General features: G+C 43.9%; 3 protein-coding genes across 3 annotated transcripts; all 3 read right to left on the reverse strand.

The window, feature by feature from the left end:
- On the reverse strand, positions 1-606 carry LOC134176312 (uncharacterized). Its single transcript, XM_062642983.1, has one exon. The coding sequence runs from the start codon at positions 604-606 to the stop codon at positions 1-3; it is 606 nt and encodes a 201-aa protein (XP_062498967.1).
- Positions 607-14472: 13866 nt separating this feature from the next.
- Positions 14473-15339, reverse strand: LOC134176314 (uncharacterized). Its single transcript, XM_062642984.1, has one exon. The coding sequence runs from the start codon at positions 15337-15339 to the stop codon at positions 14473-14475; it is 867 nt and encodes a 288-aa protein (XP_062498968.1).
- A 66-nt stretch (positions 15340-15405) lies between these two features.
- LOC134176315 (uncharacterized protein K02A2.6-like) lies at positions 15406-18358 on the reverse strand. The gene is made up of 3 exons (XM_062642985.1): positions 16430-18358; positions 16069-16328; positions 15406-15877 (listed from the first exon to the last, which is right to left on the reverse strand). The coding sequence occupies exons 1-3, from the start codon at positions 18356-18358 to the stop codon at positions 15406-15408; spliced, it is 2661 nt and encodes an 886-aa protein (XP_062498969.1).
- Between the last annotated feature and the right edge of the window lie 6551 nt (positions 18359-24909).

The following is a 24909-nucleotide window of genomic DNA, read 5'->3' on the forward strand; positions in this document are numbered from 1 at the left end:
TCACCTTTGAAGACTCCCAGTTGGTATTGCTGTGTCTTTAGTTTTACTATTTAACTGTCTGTAGTCTACGCATAAACGAAGACTCCCATCACTTTTACTAACTGGACATATAGGTGCCGTATATCCAGAAGTAGATGGTCGAATTATCCCATCTCGCCGTAATCGTGTCACCTGATATTCAACCTCAGCTTTCCATCTTGTAGGTAGTCGTCGAGGGTGGCAAGCTATTGGAGTTTTGGTAGTAAGCGATATCTTATGTTCAACATCCACTGAATACCCTTCATTGCCTGAATAAGCGAACACGTCCCGATGACGTTTTAGAAGATTCCCCAATTGTTGTTTCTTATCAGAGCTCAATGACTCACCCAGATCTATGTCAACCATTGGGTTGTAAATATCGGTACTCTTTCCAACTGGTCTTCTATCCACTCCATCCAACGCAGTTGCTTCAGTAAATTCCGCCAAACTCTGTCCTTTATGTATTATTACAGGTTCTGTGCAGACATTCATAACTCTCACCGGAACGTCTCTCCGTTTTCCTCCAACACAATAGGTAGCACATCCCAAAAGTCCTGAACGTTCAGATAACTCATCCGCTACTTCCATAATTCCTGTCTATTCACTAGTAACATTGGAGTGTATATTTCCCCAAATGGTGGTTTCTTGCCCAGGCCCGACTAGTACACTGCTTGGCGAATACACCCGACCAAACTTCAATAAACGCACTTCAGACCTTGTTGGTTCTGATTTGACTGGTTGGAATGTTATCACTTCTTGCCTTTCAAGAACAACTTTCTATTAGCGACATCTATCTGGACCTCAAGGGTCAACAGAACATCAGTGCCCAAAACCCCACAGTTGATTCCTTTCACAACGTAAAATGAACTGTATCCCTTTTGAGATCCCAACTGAAACGACGTAACTACAGTTCCCTCACACTGTAAGGTAGTACCATCAACCATTATTGGTTGGCGAACAATATTCCTTCTAACTGTCCTGTGGTTCATCTGAACAACATCAAATGGTATCAAGCTGATGTCTGCTCCTGTATCCACCAAAAAAGAAAGAGGTTGCTGGTCAATATTAGCGGTAACCATAATTAGACGGTGAAGAGCCTTGGCTAAATTAGTGACCTGACCTCCTCTCTTTGATGCAGGAGATGCAGCGGTACAGTTTTGGTCAACATGCCCTGGTCTCAAACATCAATGATAATCATGAAAATGAGGACAACTAGACCGGAGGTGGTTAATATCACCACAAATATAACATCTCTTACCAAGCATTGGGTCTCGAGGTTGCTGATACTTCCTTCTAGGTGTCCACCTCCAACCGCGACCACGCATCGACTGCACTGTCGCTTGGGTGTCTAGACTGTCGTTGCCAAAAGTGGTAACTGTCTGACGAGTAGATGACATATCGCTGTAGATTTCCATGTCACATCCGGAAACTTGATTGACTGCTGAAGCCGGTAAATTGCTTTGATTGACTGGACTTGCATTTGCCGGTGCCGGTCTGACTGAGGGAATTCCGGCTAATCGAAGTTGGTTGACTTCCTCAGCTAATTCTTTGACACCTTTAGCGTTAGTAGTCTTGTCTCTTCTCAACAGAATTTGGAATTCTCTCGGTAGACCATCTAGAAAGGCGTCTCTGGCCAAAGTAATTGCGGACCCACTATCAAACCCCGGATACGCTAACCATACTAACCTGTCAATGTTGTGCGCGAACGCTGCTGGAGGTTTTTCAAACTGTTTCCATTTTCTGCCTGCAACTGCTCCACCGCAAGCCGCCTATCCATTACCCCACCGAGGAACTCCTTCTCTAGTGAAACCACGATAACATCAAAATCTTGCTTTTCCTCACTGTCCAGACGTTGGTAGTTCTCAAAGGCCGTCCCTTCTAATCGGGATGCTAGAGCGAGTGCCTTCTTCTCTCCCTCAAAACCTCTAGGTGCTGTCCAGACAGTGATACGGTCTAGAAAGGAAAGGAAATTTCCAGTTCCATCAAAAATCTGAGGCGAATCACGTTGCATTCTAAAATTCCACTTCTGACACCAATGTGGTACACACGGCGATTGCATGTAAAAAGACTGATGTATTATAAGTAAGCGATGTGTTATATAACCACTGATATGCTAACGTGCGCTAAGACCTAAAACTATTATATTATTACTACATTACATCTTCAACATAATATTACCATACAAGTGCAGTTATCTGCAGGAGGATCTTGTCGCTACCGAATCATTTCAAATCTTTAAACAAACTACCGGTATTTGTCGCTTACTGAAGCAGTCAGTGTCCTAACTTATAGCATTAGAACTTCTGTGTCTCAAGCTTGTCAACAGATGCACGTGGAACATCTAACATCTGTGTGTGTGTGTGTGTGTGTGTGTGTGTGTGTGTGTGTGTGCACGTGTGCGTGTGCGTGTGCGTGTCCGGGCGGGCGTGCATGCGTGCGTGTGTGTAGGAAAGGATCTCCAAGACGGTGAGTCCCATCTCCACTGAATTTGGCTCTTGCACGCCCCATCCCTAGAGGTTGGAACTTAAGCTGTTGTCCTCCCATACTTCTTCCGTGGCGACTTGATTTCCAACAAAACCGATTTCCAGCAAAGCTGTCTCCGCTCACGCACAAATGTCTCTGTAACGGCCTATTGGATCTGCACTGAATTTAAACTGCCCGTTCCTGACGTTGGACGGTACGCGTGAGGGGTGTTGATTATTGCGGGCAACGTCAGGAAAGGGAAAATATGTATTTCAGCTTACATCCAGGTGTTGAAAAAGAACGCTCACAGTCATTTATTTACCCGTCTAGCCCGTCCAAGAGCTGCCAGTTTGATACACTTGTTCCGCGCAACGCCAGCAATGTCTTCCAAGTGATGACGTTCAGCGGGTATGGAGAACAGGCTGTCTGGGTGAGTAGATAGCTGCACGTGAATGATATACCTGTTCCTCCCAATGGCAGGGATGTCCAACAGGACTGCTGAAATAGCTTCAACTGCATACCTAAACTATCAATCAATAATCCAATCAACAAGATTTTTGAAAACGGGACACTCCGTTGCATTTTCTTTGTCTTCAACGGGATACTAGCTACATAGCAATCATTAGTCTCAGAACGGGATACCATTGACTGGATATATAACTGAACGAAATTCTTCAGAGATACACTTCATGATGATGAATTAGAACAGGATACTCATGCAGCAACATAAAACATTTGCCTTGCTGATATCTCACAACAGGATATAATTGAACGGGATTTAACTCTGAATGAGAATTCCGTCTGTCTGCTAATTTTTCAGAATGCAGTAAAAATGCATGTGAACTCATGCAACAACAGAAATTTGATACAACGTTAAATTAATTAACTTTATGAGAATTCTGTCAAGAACTGCTAATTCTGTGAATGAGATGTACTTCACGAATGCATACAAAGATAAATTAATTAACTAACAACTAATAATAATAGAAATTTCCGAACTTACACAGGAATGCATCCATCTCGGTTGAAGGTGGCTTCGAGCAAGCGCCTGAAACAGATGCGAGACATTACCATACGTGTTGCAGTTCTCTTCATGTGCGGTCCTGGAGCGGGAAGCCTATGCACGGGCAGTATCGCCGTCTCACTGAGCAACCGCCTGTGGACATGAAAGAGACCTACGGATGGCTAAAGGCAGCGAATCTTCCTGCTGCAACTGAGGAACTGGTTGTTGCTGCTCAAGACCAAGCTCTTCGGACTCGGTACTATGAGCACAAGATTCTACATCGTGATGTCAGTCCTACTTGCCGCATGTGCAGTGTAGCCCTGGAAACAGTCAACCACATTGTGGCAAGCTGTAGTGCTTTGGCACCGACGGACTACACTGATCGACACAATCAGGTCACCTCCATCATTCACTGGGATGTTTGTCACCATTTTGGGGTTCCAGTGGAGAGCAGATTGTACCGGCATCATTCTGATAGGCTTGTGGAGACGATGACATTACTATGATGTGGGATACCACCATCCCCACTGCCAGGAAGATCAAAGCCAATCGTCCAGATATCTGTCTCAGAAATAGGAAGACAAACACTTGTCTTCTTATTGATATCAGCTGTCCTGCTGATGGTAACATTGGCAAGAAACATGCTGAGAAGTTGGCGAAGTACAGCGACTTGCGAGTGGAGATAAGCCGCATGTGGCATTGTCGAACACTGGTGGTTCCGGTGGTCTTGGGAGCTTTGGGCACAGTGCACGCAGGTATTGCACGGTGGCTGGACATTATTCCAGGTCATCACAACCTGCAGCACTTACAGAAAACAGTGCTTCTGGGATCTACTCGAATCCTTCGTAAAGTCATGTCTTCTTTCTAGACAGCCGTGATGGTCTAAGTACTTCTGAAGCAGGGTTTGCTTCTGGTACTTGTAATAGACTTTACAAACCAGACTGATCTGGTTGAGCATGACACTAAACATTAGTAATATTAATAGCTAATCTGCCTGTGCGGAGAACGGGAGCTAGTCACGTATAAACTACAACTTTAATTAACAAAGCAACTCTTATGGATGCTGAAAGTACATACCAAGAACACTGCGCTCAAGAAACCATCTAGAACGTTCACAACGACTTGATAAAAAAGGGGCGTATCGCTTAGGGTGTCCTTGCTAATACTTTTGACCTGCACCGCCTGGTAATGTCAGTATTGCAGTAAGACATTGTACATATGATATTGTATGCTTCTTGTTGAGTGTTATTGTATTTGCTATGGTTATCTCTGTTGCAGCTCGATTTTCTCCTGATGATAAATTTTCCAGGCATCGTGTTACACTGAAAAGAAGATTTGGATTGCTGCTCTCACAACAACCAAAACCAGTCTATTAAAAAAATTCTAGCGTTTGCTGATATGACCTGTGATGTAACTTTATCATGATAGGCTTCTTCAGTGTATGTGGCAACGTTTTCAATGTTAAGATAAAGATTATGTAGTAACTCTCAACTGTCTGACTAAAAGGCTGTCAAGATTTGCGTAACGTAATTAAATAAACACAACTATTTATAATGAGTACGGCGCAATATATTCGCAAATTTAGTTATACTCTTATGACATGAGCATGGGAAACTTTCACCATGGTCTTGACCAACAATGCTGTTGTATGCCAGACAAATGATATTTGACGACGTGAAACATATTCCCATGATAAAAGTGACGAGAGATGAACGCATGCTCATGCGGAAACTTTTGCAACAATAGTTTGGGAAGATGGCATGAGTTCTCTTTGTTAAAATGTCAGAAAAGACGAAACTGGAAACAGGAAATAAAGTCGGCTACTTAGACTTTTTCTGGTTATGAGGTCTGAGATAAACAGCAGTTACGTACGTCAGTATCTACACTTGGGCAATTCTTGAAAAACGTGCCAAATCTAACAATTTTTTGCCAAGCAAGCTCATTATGATAATAAAAATAATAAACTGTACAATGCTTGTAACCTTGTTGCTAGCGCTAGATTGAGTCATGCAAAAACGTGTGACAATTTAACTATCACACTATTAAACTGTTGTCTGTCTAACCATTGGAAACCCCATGAGGCTGTTGATAACGTTACGTAATCTTCGAGAAGCAACTTTCTGGAGGTGTAACAGCTCTTACGGCTGGATACATTAGCAAACCCTTCCAGTTGTATATAAATTATATAAGAGAACAAAGGCAGATGCATGAGCTTGAAGCAAGCATTCAGTTGTCGTATTAAGTTATTTGTGGCAATATGCGAGCATACTCAAACTTAAGACTACATTCGCGTTTTTCTATGTGAAGATCAGGCTGCTGCAAAATTTTCACATCTGTCTATGTAAGGTCAGGGCACAGCACATTTAGATGCTGTTTCAGGAACATCTTCTCCAGCTCCTCAGGCTTGCTTGGACAATTAAGCTTAGCCAGTATTTGGCTTTGTCGTGTCAGCTGGATTATTGGATTTCTCATTTTTTGTTAGGTGCTCCGTTGACTACAGACGAGAATCACAGTAAAGGTGTGCGTCCTCCAGCTGATGGTGAAACTGTTGGCGCTTCATAACTCACTTGTGGTGCTGTGCTGTTAAATCCAAGTTGCTTATAAATTTTCTTTAATACAATCAAGTTGGACTGGGAATTTCTGGAGGCATGGAAGCTGCAGTCTGGGCCGAATCCAGAGGGGGATTTGGGGGGTCTTAGAGGGTTTCAACCCCCTCTTTACCAGTAGGCGTGGTTCAATAATTTTATATAATTTCATTAGTAATTTCATATAATTTCATTAGAAAAGAGAAAATTAGTAATGCTAGAAATAACTGCTAACGGTGAACCCCCTCTTTCAAAAATTCCTGGATCCGGCGCTGTGCAGTACATTCATTACCGTATTCGCCCGTAATAACGCCCATACCGAAATAACGCCCATGCCGGTATATACGCCCATGTGCGACAGGTCAGAACTTTCAAACCCAAAAAACGCCCATGCCCAAGTATAAGCCCAGGATACGCATGCGCAGACAAAACAAAATGGGCTCCGTAGAACACATTCGTCTCCGTGTGTATAGTGTTTAGTTTTTGCGTGTATGCTGATGCTGTATGGATACCAGTACGTTTGATCTTGCAACTGAATAATTGCAAGCATTGTGGTATTTCTGTCTTCAAGTATCTAGATGATAACTGGCCAGACAACAGCCTAATGCAACCATGTATACGCCTAGGACGAAAATAACGCCCATGCCCTAGTATACGACAAGAAAAAAGTGTTTCTTTTCTATACGCCCAGGGCGTTATTACGGGCGATCTAAATACATAGAAAATAATGGCCGCAATGCAGATCTCTGTTGCTTGAAGATATGTCTAGCGCATTCAATAGTTGTTGGCGCCAGTCTTTTCAACGGGTTAAGAAAGATCTGCTTGGTAGTTTGTATGGGCACAGTTGTACTATTATGCAGAAGGAGGACTTCGTTTTGAGGAACACCGCTTTACTTCGATCGTCAGCAGGAGTTCAACAAGGGGACCCTCTGAGTCCATTGCTTTTTCTCTCGTGGTCATAGATTTGATGGAAGAAATTGGCTCGTTTGGAAACATCCTACTTCGTCTTTAAAATTTGGTATCTCGACGACAGGACTTTTATTGGTTCCAAAAAGGATATATTGTTCACCTATATCATTAGTTGAAGACTGTTATTAGAGACTGGTTGAAACATTTCAAACTAGAATGGGATTCAATCTTTACGGTACAGAAATTTCAGGCGATAGGCCGTGTGGAAACCTTTCCACAGTTGTTTGGTATTGGGGTAGGGACATGTCGGTTGGATATCAGGCGAACATCATGTTGAATACGGATGCCAAACCAAAGTTTCATCGACGCAGACCGATTCCATATTTCTTGCATACTAAGGTTGATGCCGAACTCGAACGGATGCAGAGGGAAGGTATCCTGAAACCAGTTGAGAGGAGTGAATGGGCAGCACCCATCGTTGTAGCTTGGAAGGGGGGTGGGTGAAATGTTAGAATCTGTGACGACTACGAAGTCACTATCAATCCAATATTGATTTGGATCAATATCCAATGCCGAACCCAGATATTGTTCAACATTAGCAGGAGGGAAGAAATTTTCTGGGTTAGACTTCAAACAAGCTTATCACAGATGTTAGCTAGACCCCAAAACTTCAGCAATGCCTGACCATTAATACACACAAGGGCATGTTTACGTACATGAGGATGCCATTTGGCATAATATCAGCACCCAGTATATGGCAACGAGCTATAGATAACGTGCTATGAGGACTGGAGGGAGTCCAAATTTGTCATGGACATTACAACCACTGTATATCTTATTGAAGAAACACGCAGCAACGTTGGAAGTGGTTGGATCAACAGAGGAAGGCATTCCGGAAGGCATTTAGTGAGATCGGACTTACTATAGTACATTATGATTTGGGTAAGCTCATCAAGTTGAGTTGTGATGCTTCGCGATATGGAGTAGGAGCATGTTTAAGTCATGTCATGGAAGATGGCACTGAACACCCAGTCGCATTTGCATCACGAACACTTGCTCCAGCTGAGAAGAATTATGCTCACTTGCAGAAGGAGGCCTTAGCCTTGATTTATGGCGTAAGACACTTCCATAAGTACCTGATGGGAAGGAAATTTACCCTAGTGACTGATGATCGACCGTTACTGAGGATTCTAGGAGCTAAGGAAGGAGTTGCTACACTAGCAGCTGCACGACTGCAGCGTTGGACACTTATAGTAAGTGCTTACAGCTATGAATTAGAATACCGGGCAGGTCAAGATAATAAGGAAGCAGGTGTATTGTTCCAACTTCCTATACCAGTAGAAGTGATCGATCCGAATGAGCAGATCTCTGGAGTGAATTATTGTGAACCATTGCCCATGACCGCCAAAGACATTGCAAGGGCAACCCAATTGAATGTGGTGACAAGGAGAGCATATATACTCGATACGTATACGGATGGACTATCAGAGATGCTTACAACCATTTGCCAAACGTGCTACTGAGTTGTCGATAATTGAAGTTGGCTGCTTATTGTGGGGGCAGCAGAGTTATCATCCCAGAGGAATTGAGAAAGACTATTAGCGCAGAAACAAGCTATACGAAGAAGCTTTTCTTGTAATGGGTTACCACAGCTACTTGTAGCCCACAGCGGGCCTCATGCAGTTTAGGGCACACGATTTCAAGGAGTCTAAAGAGACCAACAGAATCAAGGACCGATTGACTCCACCCTACCATCCCACATCTAATGGACAGGTAGTGCGAGCGAATGGTACAAGAATTGAAAACGATTTTAACTAAAAACAGTAGAAGTCTTTGAAGGCATTTACACCTATCAACTCAGTGTGTGTGTGTGTGTGTGTGTGTGTGTGTGTGTGTGTGTGTGTGTGTGTGCGCGCGCGCGCGCATGTGTTTGTTGATTATATCCGGGTCTTTAGCAATTTAGATATAACGTTTGGTTACATGCACCGGGAACGAATTATTCAGAAGTGTGTTTTCTCCGCCCAATAACTAAATTGTATAATGGGAATTTGCGTTAATTACTTTTGCCGGACGAAGAACGGGCTAATGAGCTAGTGTACAATATTGTCAATGATACGTATACAAAAATCGGCACCTCTTTCTTTATGATTTATCTTCTGCGCCTACGTTTAGGTTTAGGGTTTAGGTTTAGTTTTGGTGTATGGTGTAGAGCTAAGGCTAGGTTTATGTCGAGTGTCCAGCTGGTTGACTTTGCCCAGGAGGAGGGGGGAGACGACCGACTGAACACTCGATCGAGCTTATAGTACTAATGGCGTAGGAAGATGTTCACGAGCGGGGGGAGGGGGGGCTACCGTGGATGTTATCATGAGTAAAGCTCGGTTCACAATACGACGCTGACGTTGACGATGACGCTGACGATGACGATGACGCTGGCATGAGCGTCGTATTGTGAACATGTCAACGTCGACGACGTTCGTCACAGCGTTCGTCCAGCGTTCGTCCAGCGTTCTTGACGCTGGAGTTGACTCGAGTTCAACTCTAGCGTCGATTCCGAAAGTGTACCAACGTAACCGGAAAACACGTGATTACTTTCTACAAATCAAAGAACAGTCACGAGACATCCTTAGGTAGCGAAAATGGCTTTCAGTGTCGTTCAGCCTCATCTCTGCAAGGAGATTATGAAATTCTCCCTGTTGCCGCCTTCGTTGAAAGATTGGTCTGACCCACATTTGCCGTTGTTGATATTCGGCGACGAATGAGAAGTAGAAGAAATACAATTTCTTCGTCCATCTACGATACACACGTGGTGTTACAATAACGTGCGTTAGCATGCGCTCAACGCTCGAGTATCCAGACAGGTGCTGACCAACGTCTCCTGACGCTCACGGAAAAATATTGTGAATGGTACAACGTCATCGTCAGCGTCAGCATCAGCGTCAATGTCAACGTCCAGCGTCATCGTCAGCGTCAACGTCAACGTCAGCGTCGTATTGTGAACTAGGCTTAAGCAACAACTACCTCGCTTGCCAGACCGTAAACTGATTTGCAAAGTGAGTAGCACAGAATATTTCAATTCCTACAGTGAGCGAGGGGGGCTTCAGCCCCCATCCCATGTTCCTACGCTGGTGACTAGTTATGGCTTAGGAAAAATAGTCAACCGTAAAACTTTTTACAGGCAGGGGTGACGATTGTATCATTGATCGCAATATTTATTTATGAACAGAAGCAAATTGTGCTGTGCGTGTTGATGCCCCTAATTTCTTTTTGCAGAACGAATTGAAAACGTAGAGCAGTTTTGAAGTCATACTACAACACTTACAGGCACTGACTGTCAGGTGGGAAAAGCAGTAAAGCGGGAAACTCTGTCGCTCACACGGTTGTTCACGCGATGCGTGCACGTGAATTACCTACAATGCACGTGAATTGAGTAACGTGCACGTGCAAGTCAAATATATCCTGGATTTACGTTTGGTATGTGCCCCGACTCTACGCTCTACACGTAATATTCCCGAGATAGGTCTTCGCGTAACCAGACCGTCTCCCTTTCAAGGTCTGGCTACGCGAGTGGTTGGGCAGGTGGTCGCTCTAGATGCAGTAGCGAATCTATTGAAGAAAGAATCGCGCCAAGCAAATGTGGTAGCACACGGCAGTTAGTCGCACTGTACAACAGTATTGGTTACGTGCAAGCCTATGAACACAATATACCACGTCCGGGCATGCAATCACGGTGACATGATCGATCGCGCGCTAAAGACATTTCTGATGCGGTGTCCGAATTATGGAAATGAAGATCACATGTTTACACTTCATTCGTACGAGTAGCTGACGAGGCAATCGTGACTAGCGCACGAATATTTTCCTAGGGTTGGCTTCATCTCATTCACAATTTGTGACAGCCTGCAGCAGTAAATTAGAAGACTCGCCAGTTGAAATGCAAGCAGGTGTTGTGCGTAGCTTGAATGTTGATTGACTATACACTAAATTATGACGTCTGTTCATTCAAAGTTGTAGATCAGAGAGCAGAAATTTTAGAATTCACAGAAAAGCTTCTTGAGGCAATCACAACAGGGGACTATGAGACATACAAGTACGCTGTGCTATTGGTAACTTAGGTAGCTTTTGTAGTAGGTGTATATGATAATTCAATATTAATTGTCAGATTGTCACTACGGTGACTACTGCATGCTTCCTAGAGAGTTGATTAACGCAAGGCGCGCATGCGCTAGGGTTACTAGAGTGCATGGCTATTTATTTGCGGACCTATCCACGGCTGGACGTCGGCTGGACAATTGGAATGCGCTCATTGTTATCGCTGGTGTTAATGAGCGTGTCAGCTGGTCGATGTCATGATGTCTGTGCATACTCTCAAGAGGTACTGTACATATATCGAATAGCTATCACATGTCGACAATCCCACGTGCCAGTCAATGTGTACAGCCCTCTTCTCACGGTCTCAATTATATGGCTCTGACTAATGCATAGGGAAATTAAGTGGATGAGCGCTTTGCAGACTAAGTTAGCAGCGGAGGGCCAGTTTAGCACTCTAAAGTTCTTCCTCATTGTCATCCGTTTTGCGCACATGCGATGTCATACAACGCGCTCATTTACTGACAATGGATATACTTTGTTATTTTTTGAAGAGCGAAACCTGTGTGAATTAAAGAGCCGGTACAAGAATGCAAAACTTGTACTGCAAGACTCTAACATGAAATTTAGGGACAGTACATGTACTAGTGCTAAAGTATTCTGTTTTCACCAGCACCACTCCTTTCGTTTTCCCCAATCCTTGTTTTATGGACTGGACTGCAGCGAGCCCATTGGTCGTGGGATGGTGTGGAGCAGACTTTAGATGCACAATGCCATTCGATTTGCAGAACAGCTCCAACTTAATTCACATGCACTGGTAAATCATACGAGCCATTGTCTGATGCCAGAGTATCTATATCCGGTATTCCATGGATAGCGATGCATGGATGTTTGTAGGGCATTATGGTTTCCCTGGAAGTGGCTGACGTAACTGAATGTATATACAGTACATCCACCCATTTTGAACAGGCGTGAACAATCACCGGTAACATTCTGTCTCTAAAGGTCCCAAGTAATCCACATGTAGACGCGTGAGACCATGGTCGCGTGGGCCATTCTCAAGAATGTAGCGGAGCTACTGAAAGCATCCGTCTATATTTCTGACATTGAACACAAGATCTCACTGCTTACTCTATGTCGACCCCCATCAATCTTTGGCAACCAAATATATCCCCATGCCAATTAAGGCCTTAGCTTTGAGAATGCCTGGGTTGTCTTCGTGTAATATGTGCAACAGCCTTGGTCTTGCCTTTCATGGAATTACCAGCCTGTGACCCGACATCACGCATCCGTCATGTACTGTCAACTCATGCCTGCGATGCCAATAAGCTTTGAACTCGTCTTGGTGAGCATATTCTGTATTCTCTACGACCTGTGGACTATCCTGACGTTATCAATTCCCGTACCACTGCCAAACAAGGATCCTTTCCTGTCTGCAGGGCTTCCACTTGGCGAGCTGTCACTGGAGACTTGTCTAGTTGCTCTATGGTCTAGACAATCTCCCCTTCCATATAGTCCTCGGTTGCTCCACTTATTAGTGGTAACCTACTCATGGCATCTGCATTACTGTTTTTTGAACCTTCTCAGTATTGTAGAGCTAGTGTATTAAATTATGAACTGGCAACTTTGAAGTCCAACGCTGCATCTGATTAGATGCCATCTCCGGCATTGTTCTTCCTTCCTGAAACAGCCGCAGCAGAAGTTTGTGATCTGTCAATAAAGTAAATGGTGGCCAAATATGTAGTTGTGGATTTTCCCACCCCAAATACCAATGCCAAGACTTAATTTGATTGATATTCAAAAATTTTCTCAATTTCATTTAAAGATCGATAGGCAAAAGCTATTGGACGCTCCATGCCATTTGACCACTTATGTGACAGAACAGCTTCCATGTCATATGGTGAAGTGTCACAGGCCAAGACAATATATAGGTTCGGGTCATAGCAAGCCAACACGTGATGCGATAACTGGGTTTTCTTGGCTTTCTGAAATGCCGTTTGTTGTTGTCGACCCAAGTTTCATTTACTCCGTGTTTCAACAGCTGATAAAGTGGTGCCATCATGGTAGACAGCTGTGGAACAAATCGATTGTAGCAATTCAGGAGTCCCAGCAAGTTCATAGTCATTGCCAAACTGTGAATAGTGATGATACTATTAAATTTGTTATTATAACACAATTCCCTTTAGCTAAGTGGAAACGAAGTTACTTGAATAGTAGCAAGTGGCACCCTGCCCATGCAAATTTTAGAAGTAAAATATGCTATTCATTAACTTTTGGTTTTTTGAGCCATATGGGTGAACGTGTGGCCTCCTTGGAGTGCTGAAGAACCGTTGGACTGCAAGTGTATGGTCAAACTGTGCCAATGGCAGACCATCAACGCTAATCCTCATCAAGTGATCTTAGGTATCTTTACTAAGACTTGACCGCCAGTCACTTTTTATCCTCCTCATAGCACTGAAACTACGCTCCACTATGGCATTGCTGACTGGAAACACCAGCGGTATGCACACCAATTTGCACAAAGTTTGGAAATATCTCTGTACTGGGACAGAAGCAGTGACCACAGGGTATTTTTTGGATGGTGTCGCAATTATGTTATCGATCCAGTACATCTTGAAGAAGGTCCAGTCTGTCATTACCCCATCCAGCGATACGTTGTTCTTTAATAGAAGACGACGGAAGTGCTCTACAGCAAGAGACACATCAGCTACACCGAAAGCTGCAAGATGATCTCGGTCAGTCGGCCACAGATTAGTGTCAAGGAGACAAACTGCTTTAAAAAATCCCTGTTGTAAATCATCAAACGATTGTGAATGCATTTCCGAATAGCGTCGGTGAAGTGATCTCGACATCATAAATGCACTCTAAGTACGTTTGGCTGTACGCCTGCCAGCTTTACATTTTGAAAATGCAGCTGGTCATCTTTCTCTGCGGCTGCAATAAACTGCGACAACTCCGATGGCACTTCAGGGTTGTCAGCCTTCAAATTTTCAAAGATAAGATGAACCGAGTCTAAGTTAGCAATGGCGAAAGGCAAGTCAGCGGAATGACCTTGCAGATGACATGACAATGTAGCTAGGAGGTTCAGCAGAGCGTTGAAAAACAGCATATGCAACACAAACTTAAAGCTTGTCAACTTTTTCAAGTAGGTTGGAAAAGCTGTGCTGTTTGTACTTCCCGTGTTTCTGTGACAGTGCTGTTTGTGTTGACCTTTACATTGGAAAGTCCCATGGAACTACACATTGCATGATTGTTTGTTATTTTAGTTGGTAGTTGTGGTGTTATACGGTTTGTATTTACTCTACTCAACACACTAGAACTCAACACACTACGAAGACATACTACGAAGATACAATAGTTACGCATGCGTGTCACTACGCTATTAATAGAGTCACTCCACATCTCCCCTTACAGGCCGAGTTTCATCGGCCTCTTTATTTGACAACCAGTCTGGCTTCTCATTTGTGGCCTGGTTGGTGCTGTTTGACCAGTTTCCGTATTCTGGGGAGTTTCGATTTCAAGTGAAGTGCCAAACTTTGGGATGGCTTTCAAATGTCCTCTATTTCTCCTCACCTCCCCTTTGTCTGTTTTGATGACATAGGATCGTGGAGTGTGGCCTGGACCGACGATTGTCCCTTGAGCTGGCTCTTTACCTGACGTTATCCAGACTTCCGTGTCCTTTTGTAGTTGGGGCAGGTCTTTAGCTCGATGTCTGGAGTCAAAGTTCTTCTTCTGTTTACTTTTGAAAAGATTGTCTGCTTCACGAAAATTCCTCAGATAATCCCAGTGTGGGGTGAGATGTGCTGTCGACTGTGGCATCGTTGTTCTCAATCGTCTTCCCATGAGCAATTCTGAAGGACTGAGAGTGCACCAAGGCAGTGGCGTGGATCTGTAAGCCAGTAGCCCGAGATGTGGGTCCTCCGCCTTTGTCAGTAGCTGTTTGATGGATTTGACCATCCGCTCCACGAGTCCGTTGCTCTGCGGGTACCTAGGGCTGCTGGTTATCATGACAAATCCATAAGCCTTGGCGAACTCTTTGGTTTCCCGAGCGATATACTGAGGTCCGTTGTCCCTCCTGAGAATATCAGGGATGCCGTGACTGGCAAAAACAGATTTCAAGGCTTGAATTACTGCTAAGGCTGTGGTGGACGTCAACTTGATAAGTTCTGGATATCTTGAGAAGTAGTCAATGACAACAAGATAATGAGCTCCATTTAACTCCATCAAGTCCGTTCCCACAACTTGCCAAGGAAAATCTGGTAACTGAGAAGTCATGAGTGGTTCAGTTCCTTGTGGATTCTCTTTTGCACATGTGGGGCATTGTTGCACCAATTGATATATTTATTGTGTTATCCCCGGCCACCAGACGGAGATGTGTGCTCTCTGTCTGCAACGAACTATGACCTGATGACCCTCATGAATTTTTGTCAGGACGTCTTTTCTGAGTTCGTCCGGAATCACTACACGGTTGTTGTATAGCAGTAGGTCGTTGTGTACCGTCAGTAGCGATCTTACTCTCCAAAACGGGATTAGAGAAGTCTCCTCAGGACATTTGTCGGGCCATTGTGACTGACAGTACTGCATCACTTGGGCACACGTGGCATTTCTAGCTTGTGCTTCTCGGTACGTTTGTAGTCTGTCCGTTGTAGTTGGTAAATTAGCAACTTCCTCATTGATGAAGGTCTCAACATCGTCCTGTAGAGAATCCTCCGTGATCTGTTCTTGTAGGGGTGCTCTTGACAACGTGTCAGCTGTATAAAGCAGTTTCCCAGGTACATGTTCAATCGTGAAGTCGTATCTCGCCAAACGAAGTCTAAAACGAACAATTCTTGGCGGTAACCTGTCCAAGTGCTTAGTGCTAAGCAAAGGAACTAACGGCTTGTGGTCGGTCTCGATATGAAATTTGCGACCAAGTACGTAATCTTGAAACTTATCGCAAGCCCAGGTTAATGACAGAGCTTCCTTTTCAATTGCGCGTAGCGCTTCTCAGTATCTGTCATGGACCGTGATGCGTATGCTATCGGCTTCCAGTTATCTCCGGCTTGTTGAAGAAGTACCGCGCCTAGACCGTGTGATGACTCGTCAGCGGATACTTTCACCTTCTTCTGCGGATTGTACAGCTCCAGGACAGTAGGACGAGTCAATTCATCTTTGATTCTTGTGAATGCTTGCTCTTGTGGATGTTTCCATAACCATGAGCATCTCGTACTCAACAGCTCTCTCAAAGGTTGACTTATCTCTGAAAGATGTGGTGAAAATTTTCCCTATTGGTTTGCCATCCCCATGAAGCGGCGCAATTCTGATACGTTCTTGGGCTGTTCTAGGTCTTGGATAGCTTTCAGCCGTGCTGGATCCGCTCTAAGACCTTGCCATCGATAATGTGACCACGAAGTTTGACGGTGTGTACCCCAAACTCACATTTGGTCTTATTTAGAGTTGCTCCTGCTGCTTGCAGTCGTTGTAAGACCGAAGTCAGTCGGCCGTCGTGTTCCGTTTGTCTTGATCCGAATATGAGAACATCGTCCATGTGACATAATACTCCAGGTAATCCCGAAAGAATCTTGCTCATTCGCCGTTGGAAAAGCTCGGGCGCACTAGCGATGCCAAATGGTAACTTGTTGAAGCAGTACCGTCCATGAGGAGTGACAAAGGTAGTCAGTAGCCTAGATTCCACCTCTAGAGGTATCTGCCAAAACCCACTATTAGCATCGATTTTGCTAAACGTTGTGGCTCCCGCCAATTGAGCAAGTATGTCGTCCACTTTGGGTATGGGGTAAATCTCTCGTAGTACATTCTCGTTGAGGGGTTTTATATCCACGCAAATCCGGACGTCTCCTGTCTTTTTCCTGACTACAACCATACCAGCGCACCATTCTGTAGGGTCTTCCACTTGTGAGATGACGCCAATCTTTTCCATTCGATCTAGTTCTTCTTTGACTTGTTGTCTGAGAGAAATTAGAACATTCCGGGGTGTGTACAGCGCATAGGGCTTGGCTGCCTCTCTAAGCTTGATTTTGTATGGATCACCAAGATTACCCAGTCCCTGAAAAACTTTGGGAAATCGGTCTGGTATGGTGATTCCTACACTGGTCGCTTGGATCCTGTGGACAAGTTGTAACGATGTGATAGCCGGTAACCCTAGTAAATTCGTTTTCAATCCCTGGACAACGAAGATAGTCTCCTCTGATGTCTTGTTATTCACTGATAGTGTACTTGTGAATTGTCCCAATGTCCGAAGAGCTGTAGATGTTGGTCCATACAAGGCTTTGGACGGTTTCTGCAACTTTGGCATTTCTAACATTCTATGTGCCTCTTCTGTGATCACTGTCACCTCCGCCCCCGTATCTAACTTGAATGTTAGCTCTTTGCCTCCTACTGAAATTTTGGAAGACCATGTGATTCTTTTGGATACGTTCACTGGAAATACATAGGCCCCGTCTCGACTCTCACTGTCCACAGTTTCGATTGTCTTCGAGAAACATCGAGCTCCAAAGTGACCCTTTCGGTTACACTTTGAACACCTGGCTTGTCTTGCTGGACAGTGGGCTTTTTTAGCATGATATCTTCCGCAGCGCTTACATTGGTGTCTCGCGGGTGGGGTTGCCGACTTTGACCGTCCGCCGCCAAACTGGTGTCTGCTTGCTTGCGATTTGCCACCTGTGGTGCCGCTTTTACCGCCTGCTGTGCCGCTTTTAGCGCCGTTTCGCACTTGCTCTATGACGACTGGATGATCCTTGCTGCCGTCACCTTGCAGATGTTTATGCTGTTCTTTCACGGCTTCTCTCTGTCTTGTAGATCGTTTGACCTTCTCCAACGTAAGCTCAGCGTCACACTGTAGACGTTCTGATAGCGCCTGGTCTCTTATGCCGACGACAATTCTGTCCCTCAGTATTTCCTGTTGCAAACCTCCGTATTTGCATGTCTCGACCAGTTCGTACAAAGCGGTGATATACTGCTCGATAGACTCTCCCTCCAACTGATTTCGTCGATTGAAGCGCGCTCTCTCGTAGATCACGTTGCGACGTATGCGGAAAAATTCTTCGAATTTAGCAATCACCTCATTGTACTTCTTTTTGTTGTCTTCCGTGATGTTGGTGGAAGTTAGGACTCCCTCTGCGTCCTCTCCCATGCAGTAGAGTAACGTGGACACTTGACGTACTTCGTCCGCGTCTGCCAGGCCTGAAGCGATTCGAAACTGTGTGAATCTTCTCTTCCACCTCGGCCAGTCATCTGGCTGCCGAAAGTTGAAAGGATCTGGTGGTTCGAGTCGTATGAGTCCCACTCCTGTCGCCATGTGGTGTTATACGGTTTGTATTTACTCTACTCAACACACTAGAACTCAACACACTACGAAGACATACTACGAAGATACAATAGTTACGCATGCGTGTCACTACGCTATTAATAGAGTCACTCCACAGTAGTGACATTAGCTACGATGTAAAAGTGCAAGTACATTGACTACACTGTTACTTACTTTTGTTCCTTTTTTACCTTGCTACGTAGTTACAATGGAAGTCTCAATAGCTATCTTGTTTCAAGTTTCTGTTTCTGTTGCCATCCCATCTGCTAATGAGATGATAGTTTCCATAGGTGTTCTGCTAATGTGCTTTAGTTTCATGTATTGTACAGCATGACCACTCAAGTACAGATGGTTCATAATTGAATAAAGATATAATAGTATATTATATATAGTATCTTCTCACCACTTTGCTATGCAAGGGTGCACCATTATGAGGTTTTTAGTTAGACTCCTACTGTACTTGGATGGGACATTCTGATTCTGCATCGCAGTTTGTGCGACACGTAGCTGACTTTGTTTCGCAACATACAAAAATTGATTCGCAAACTGCGATGCGATAACGGATAAATTATGCCCTGAGATATATATGTATGCATGCATGTATGTATGTATGTATGTATGTATGTATGTATGTATGTATGTATGTATGTATGTATTGCGAGGCCGTGCGTTTACCACGTTGTGGTAACGCTCCGCAATTTTTCGCTTTCTTTTCGCTCTCTGGGTTTGCTACAAAGGCTATCACCCGTTCACAACGTTTGTAGATACCAACTTTGATGCTTGGACGTCTTGAGTACAGCTTGGACTAATCTGGTGTTTTCGAGCTTGTTTTTCTCAAGATGGAAGGGTATCTAGCACGACCTCTAACGGTCCGTCTGCAAACTGAGGAGGATATCTCAACTCGTGACGTGATAATGGCACTCCAGACTGTAGTAGAGGAAGAAAACATCAAATGCATGACTCAGACTCTCCTCCATGGCGTTTGGCAAATCTCCTTTGGGAATCAAACGCAAAAGACACTGTTTTGAGAGCTGGCCTTGACATCAAGGAACGACATTATGAAACGACAGCAAATTGCAGACTGGATGATCAGAAAGAATATTGATATTTTGTGTTTACAAGAAACATATGCAACAGCTGAAAATTCAAATTGGCAATTACAGTTTCCTAAACATTCCATTTTTCATGCTTATGGTACAAATCATTCCAAAGGAGTATCTATCATTGTGAAAAATATGCCTCAACTACAATGCAAGAAGGTCCTACAAGACTCCAACGGACGTTATTTATCTATGAAAATAAACTACCCTTCCATCACGTTCGACCTCGTCAACCTTTACGCACCAACGTCCTCAGCTGATCGCAAAGATTTCTATCAAATCGTGACTTCACAGCTGCAGAATTCACCAAGACTGGTTGTCTGTGGTGATTTCAATTGCTTCCTTAACCCCAGTATGGACAAACTGTCCCAAGCAAAACTAGGAACCAGGAGCAGCGACACTGCTGCACTTCACACGCTCCTGTCAACCCTCAACTTGACTGATATATACCGACAATGCCATCCAGATGTTCCGGGTTACACGTGGAGTCGATCAAATCCACCAGTAGCCTGCCGACTAGATATGTTCCTAACCTCATGTGTGTTGGAAAACAAAGTACATGAGATTTCTGTTCTTCCCACAGCGTTCAGTGACCACTCGTGTGTACTTCTCAAACTTCTAGCTTCGTCAACATGTACAAGAGGACGGGGATATTGAAAATTAACAAAAGTCTTTTGTCTGAGGCTTGTGACCGACGGAAAGTCACCGCCTTTGGCTACACTGGCAATATCAGAAACCACGGTTTTTGTCACTCCTCGAATGGTGGGACACCGGAAAGGCTCATATCAAATCTTTGTCAATGCGTTATGGAATTCAACGCCAAAGAAAACGAAATAAAACTAGGACCAGACTTGAACAATCACTACAAAAAGCACAGTGCGCAATTCAAAACGACCAAATCACAGCAGTCTCAAGAGCAGAATTCTTTCGGAAACGCTTACAAGAATATGAGCAAGACTATATTCAAGGTAAACAGGTTCGCTGCCGAGCACAATGGATAGAGAGCGGAGAAACTTCGGGTAAGTCTTTCACCGCAAAAGAAAACATCAAGGGAACTCGAGACTGTATCACTGAACTAAACTATCAAGGAAAGAGAGCCACAGGCACAAATGCCTGTCTTCATCTTACTCAAACATTTTTTTATACCGACCTCTACCGAGAGCAACCAATCGACGACGAAACTAGTGTGCAAGCTCTGTCTCATCTCAACAAACAATTAACATGCACAGACAGTTTTTCGTGTGAAGGTCCGTTAACGCTGGAAGAGTGTACAGAGTCTCTCAAAACACTACACGCAGGCAAGTCTCCTGGCATGGATGGTCTTACGACAGAATTTTATAGAGCTTTCTGGTCACTGCTTAGAGACGATTTTGTGCAAATGGTTAACGCAGTCGAAGAAAAGACCTCTCTTTCTTATAGCCAGAGAACCGGAATCGTCCCTATCATATGTAAGAAAGGAAATCGAAACGATCTCAAAAACTGGCGTCCCATCAGCCTTCTGAATACCGACTACAAAATAATCACAAAAGCTCTAACAAATCGTCTAAAGAAAGTAATCGGATCAATCATCCACCCAGACCAGAGTTGTAGTATTTCCCATCGAGCCATACAAGACAATTGCGCAACAATCCGAGACGTACTTCACTGGTGCTCTGGTACAGAGAAAGATTTGGCTGTCATCTCTCTAGATCAAACAAAAGCTTTCGACAAGGTTAACTGGACACATCTGTCTAGAGTACTCGGTGCTTTTGGGTTTGGTCCCTCTTTCTAAAAATGGGTAAAAATAGTGTATTCTAACATCGGCAGTCACGTCATAGTCAATGGATATCTGTCATCAAGAATAGACATACACCGCGGCGTCAAACAAGGATGTCCACTGTCACCTCTTTATATGTTCTCAGTTTCGAGCCTTTAGCGTCAGCAATAAGACAAAATCCTATCATACAAGGAGTGCCAACTGTTGACGACCCTCTCAGAGATAGTATTAAAGTATCCAGTTATGCAGATGACATGGCTGTTTTTCTAACAACAGAGACAAGCTTTCAGGCCTTAAATGATGAACTAACGGTTTATAACTCTGTCAGTGGAGCACACCTCAACCGAGAAAAGTCAGTTGGCTTATGGCTTGGAAAGTGGAAACGTCTAGAAAACCCATTGCAAATAAAATGGATTACCACAGCGATCAAGATTCTTGGCCTAACGTTCAGTCCTTCGTATTATGAATCTATGAAAGAAAACTGGTCAATGGTCTTAGAGAAACTGAAAAAGACATTGGACATTTGGAAAAGTCGAGATCTGTCATAGCTAGGGCGAGCACACGTCCTGTCAACATACGCTTTAAGCAAAATATTCTACACGGCACACACATATAGTATGCCTCATCAAACGTTACAGCAATTCCAAGACATTATCTGGGATTTTCTTTGGATTAAAACGCCACCACTAATAAAAAGATCGGTGTGTATTTCACGAAGTAGAGATGGAGGACTAGGCATGCCTCATCTCCTTTCTAGACTAATGGCAATACGCCTCCAAACAATTCGACGCTTGTTTGATAAAAAGAATCAAGCAGCTTGGAAAGACCTCGCTCGACAGCAACTATCTCATCTCAGTGGACAATACAACATGGGCTATGCAGTTTTTGCCGCCTCAGGCTGGATGCCCGACCATCGCAACTACACCAAGCTTTCATCCTTTTATCACCAACTTTACATGTCCTGGAGAAAACTTGACGGAGGACGGGATCTTGCCCCTCCCAAGTATTATGAAGATGCTGCCGAAGCACCTCTGTGGGGAAACCACCTTATTAAAGACCAGTCCAATCGCCCCATACTTCAGCCTTCACTAGCTAGATGTCGCTTCTTCGACGTTAAAGATATATGAACCAAACAACTTCCAGATGCCAGAACGGTCGCGGCAAAATTTTACCGTCAAGTTTTACATGCCATTCCGCAATCTTGGACTAGCCTCCCCATCAAGAGCCCTCTTCCGAACATAGAATGCCACATTGGCAGGCACGTCTCTGTTTCTTCAGCACAGCCGATAAACCACTGCTACTGTCAGATGCGAATACACGTTTACTGTACCGATGTCTCTTATCTAAACACATAGACCGTCCACCGTGCCAGGAAAAATGGGAGGCCTCATACGGACCAATTACGGACAAACAATGGCTCTCACTATGGAATTTTCCTCAAAACATGACGCCTTTACAATGGGACATAGCATGGAAATTTCTGCACCGGGTTCTGCCAACTAACTCAGTCCTCTATACGGCTAAACTTGCCACAACACGTCAGTGTCCAGCGTGCCACCAGCCAGACGACACCATTGAACATGTATTCAATACTTGCCCGATATGGAAAGGACTCTTACGGCAAGCTTGTCTCTTATTGAGTAGGGTATCTTTAAATCCACCTACGGCCCTCCACCCATTGGAGCTGATGAATGAAACTGGAAACCTAAGAACTTTCTTCGTCATTCTCATGACCACCTATTGGACAAAAAGAAAAAATCTTCCTCCCGTTGTAATTATGAACAGTTTTAAGTGGCATCTACGTCGACATATACGAACCGTTTGTGCAAGAAAGTCGGACATATCTTTTTGGAAGCCTTTGGGACCTTTCGTAAACCTAGCTTTAGTGTAAAGAATTTAGATTGATTTAGAAGTTGTACCAACTTTTAATAATAACAAAAACTGTATTGCAAGGCCGTTGTGGGTACAACGTTTGTTGGAGCCGCCACGTCTATATACTTTTGCCAAATTATAAGAGGTTTTCTTTTGGCGTTCTGTGCGTTCTCGGTGAGCTAAAGAGCCATCCTATCTTAATATCTGGTCAGTTGCAAAAAAGGTGAGTCTTCTTGGATCGTCCTTTGTTTGCAAGCCATGGTGGGCTTTTGGAGCGTCCGCTCACCATTGTTTTGGACAACGCAGAAGATTTGTCTACCCGTGATGTAATCACTGCATTGCATTCTGTCGTTCATGATGAAGACCTGAAATGCGTAACTCAGATAGGCAACCAGGGATCATTTCAGATTACATTGGGATGCACCACAGCAAGAGACACGGTGCTAAGCAAGGGCTTCGATGTAAACCACTAAACTTATCAATGTTATTCAATGGACAGACCAAGAAACAGAGGGCCACCGCCAGCTTTTGTTTCGGTTAAAATGCCATACGAAATGCCAGATGAAAGGGTCACCACGCTACTCAGTAATTACGGCCAGGTAACAATCATTCATTGACGTTGCTATTCCTTTGCGCCTTCGACAGAAACCGGAGTGCGCATCTTTACAGTGAAAAATCCCAGGGGAGAGTTTCCGACATCCTATAAGATAGGGCGATATGTATTGCGTTTCTACCTACGCTATGCTGGACAGCCGTCAAGGTGTTGTAGGTGTGATTCAACAGACCATCGGATACGAGACTGCCCTCAACCAAATGGCTTCGTTGTCATCGGTGTGGAAGCACAGATCATCTCCTACGTGAATGTCAAGCAGAAGACAACGTTTCAAAGGTTTCAAATGTATCTCCGTCGCCTCCAGCAAACCAAATAGAAGAAAGAAACATTCCGGTAATGGAAATAGTGAATGTTGCGCAACAAGTTGAACAAGGCGATCACAACAATGATGATCTTTATCAACAAGTTGAGGGAAGTTTCGGCATTATTGAGGATTCTTATCAACAAGGTGAGCAAAGTGTCGACAACAATGATGATCCCTATCATGAACAATCAGATACCGACCTGTGGACAGATGGCACAACGCAATGCCAAGAACAAATGAGCGATGAGGGCGAAAATGAACAACGGTCGTGAAAGCGATCACTTACGCCCACTACAGCACAACCCAAGAAAGAAAGAAAGAAAGAAAAAGAGAAACAAGCAAAAAAGCAATCGGAAAATAGATATAATCTCTTGTCATCGGAATCACCTCAGCCTCCCAATTTGCCTCCTCTTGGATCGAAGTCTACTTCGTCCAGAGACATCACTGAAAACTGTAAAAATGAGAACTTTTGTTTTGTGTTTTAATAGTCTTAATAATGGCAAACAACCTTGTAATTTCAACTCTTGATGTAAAAGGAGTAAATGGTCCACGCAAGAGACACATCTTATGTTCGTGGATGAAAACAAATCATGTTGATATTTTAGCTCTACAGGAAACTTATCTAGCCCAAACTCCCTCTGACTGGTCTACTCAATTTCCAGGCTATGACAGTTTTCACTCATTTGGAACTAATCATTTTCGTGGTGTTTCAATTATAGTCAAACGTCATCCAGACATTAATTCAACTTTAATACGTTCTGATTCAAGTGGACGTAGTGTCACCGTGCTCATTCGACAGGGAGATGTATCTTTCTATCTGACAGCTGTTTATGCTCCTGTTCAATGTCTTGAGCAAACCGAGTTTCTGTCATCTATGTCAAAATTATTGTCTTTATA

The sequence above is a fragment of the Corticium candelabrum genome, chromosome 2, assembly GCF_963422355.1.
Source record: "Corticium candelabrum chromosome 2, ooCorCand1.1, whole genome shotgun sequence".
NCBI classification, from domain to species: domain Eukaryota; kingdom Metazoa; phylum Porifera; class Homoscleromorpha; order Homosclerophorida; family Plakinidae; genus Corticium; species Corticium candelabrum.

What these genes read in the sequence shown, in the direction of transcription:
- LOC134176312 (XM_062642983.1), bottom strand. Translation starts at nt 606, where the DNA reads ATGGAAGTAGCGGATGAGTTATCTGAACGTTCAGGACTTTTGGGATGT.
- LOC134176314 (XM_062642984.1), bottom strand. Translation starts at nt 15,339, where the DNA reads ATGACTTCTCAGTTACCAGATTTTCCTTGGCAAGTTGTGGGAACGGAC.
- LOC134176315 (XM_062642985.1), bottom strand. Translation starts at nt 18,358, where the DNA reads ATGGCGACAGGAGTGGGACTCATACGACTCGAACCACCAGATCCTTTC. An exon ending in GTCACATTATCGATGGCAAG is followed by an intron (nt 16,329 to 16,429) that starts GTCTTAGAGCGG and finishes GCAAACCAATAG; the next exon opens with GGAAAATTTTCACCACATCT. An exon ending in CCGATAGCATACGCATCACG is followed by an intron (nt 15,878 to 16,068) that starts GTCCATGACAGA and finishes TGTTCGTTTTAG; the next exon opens with ACTTCGTTTGGCGAGATACG.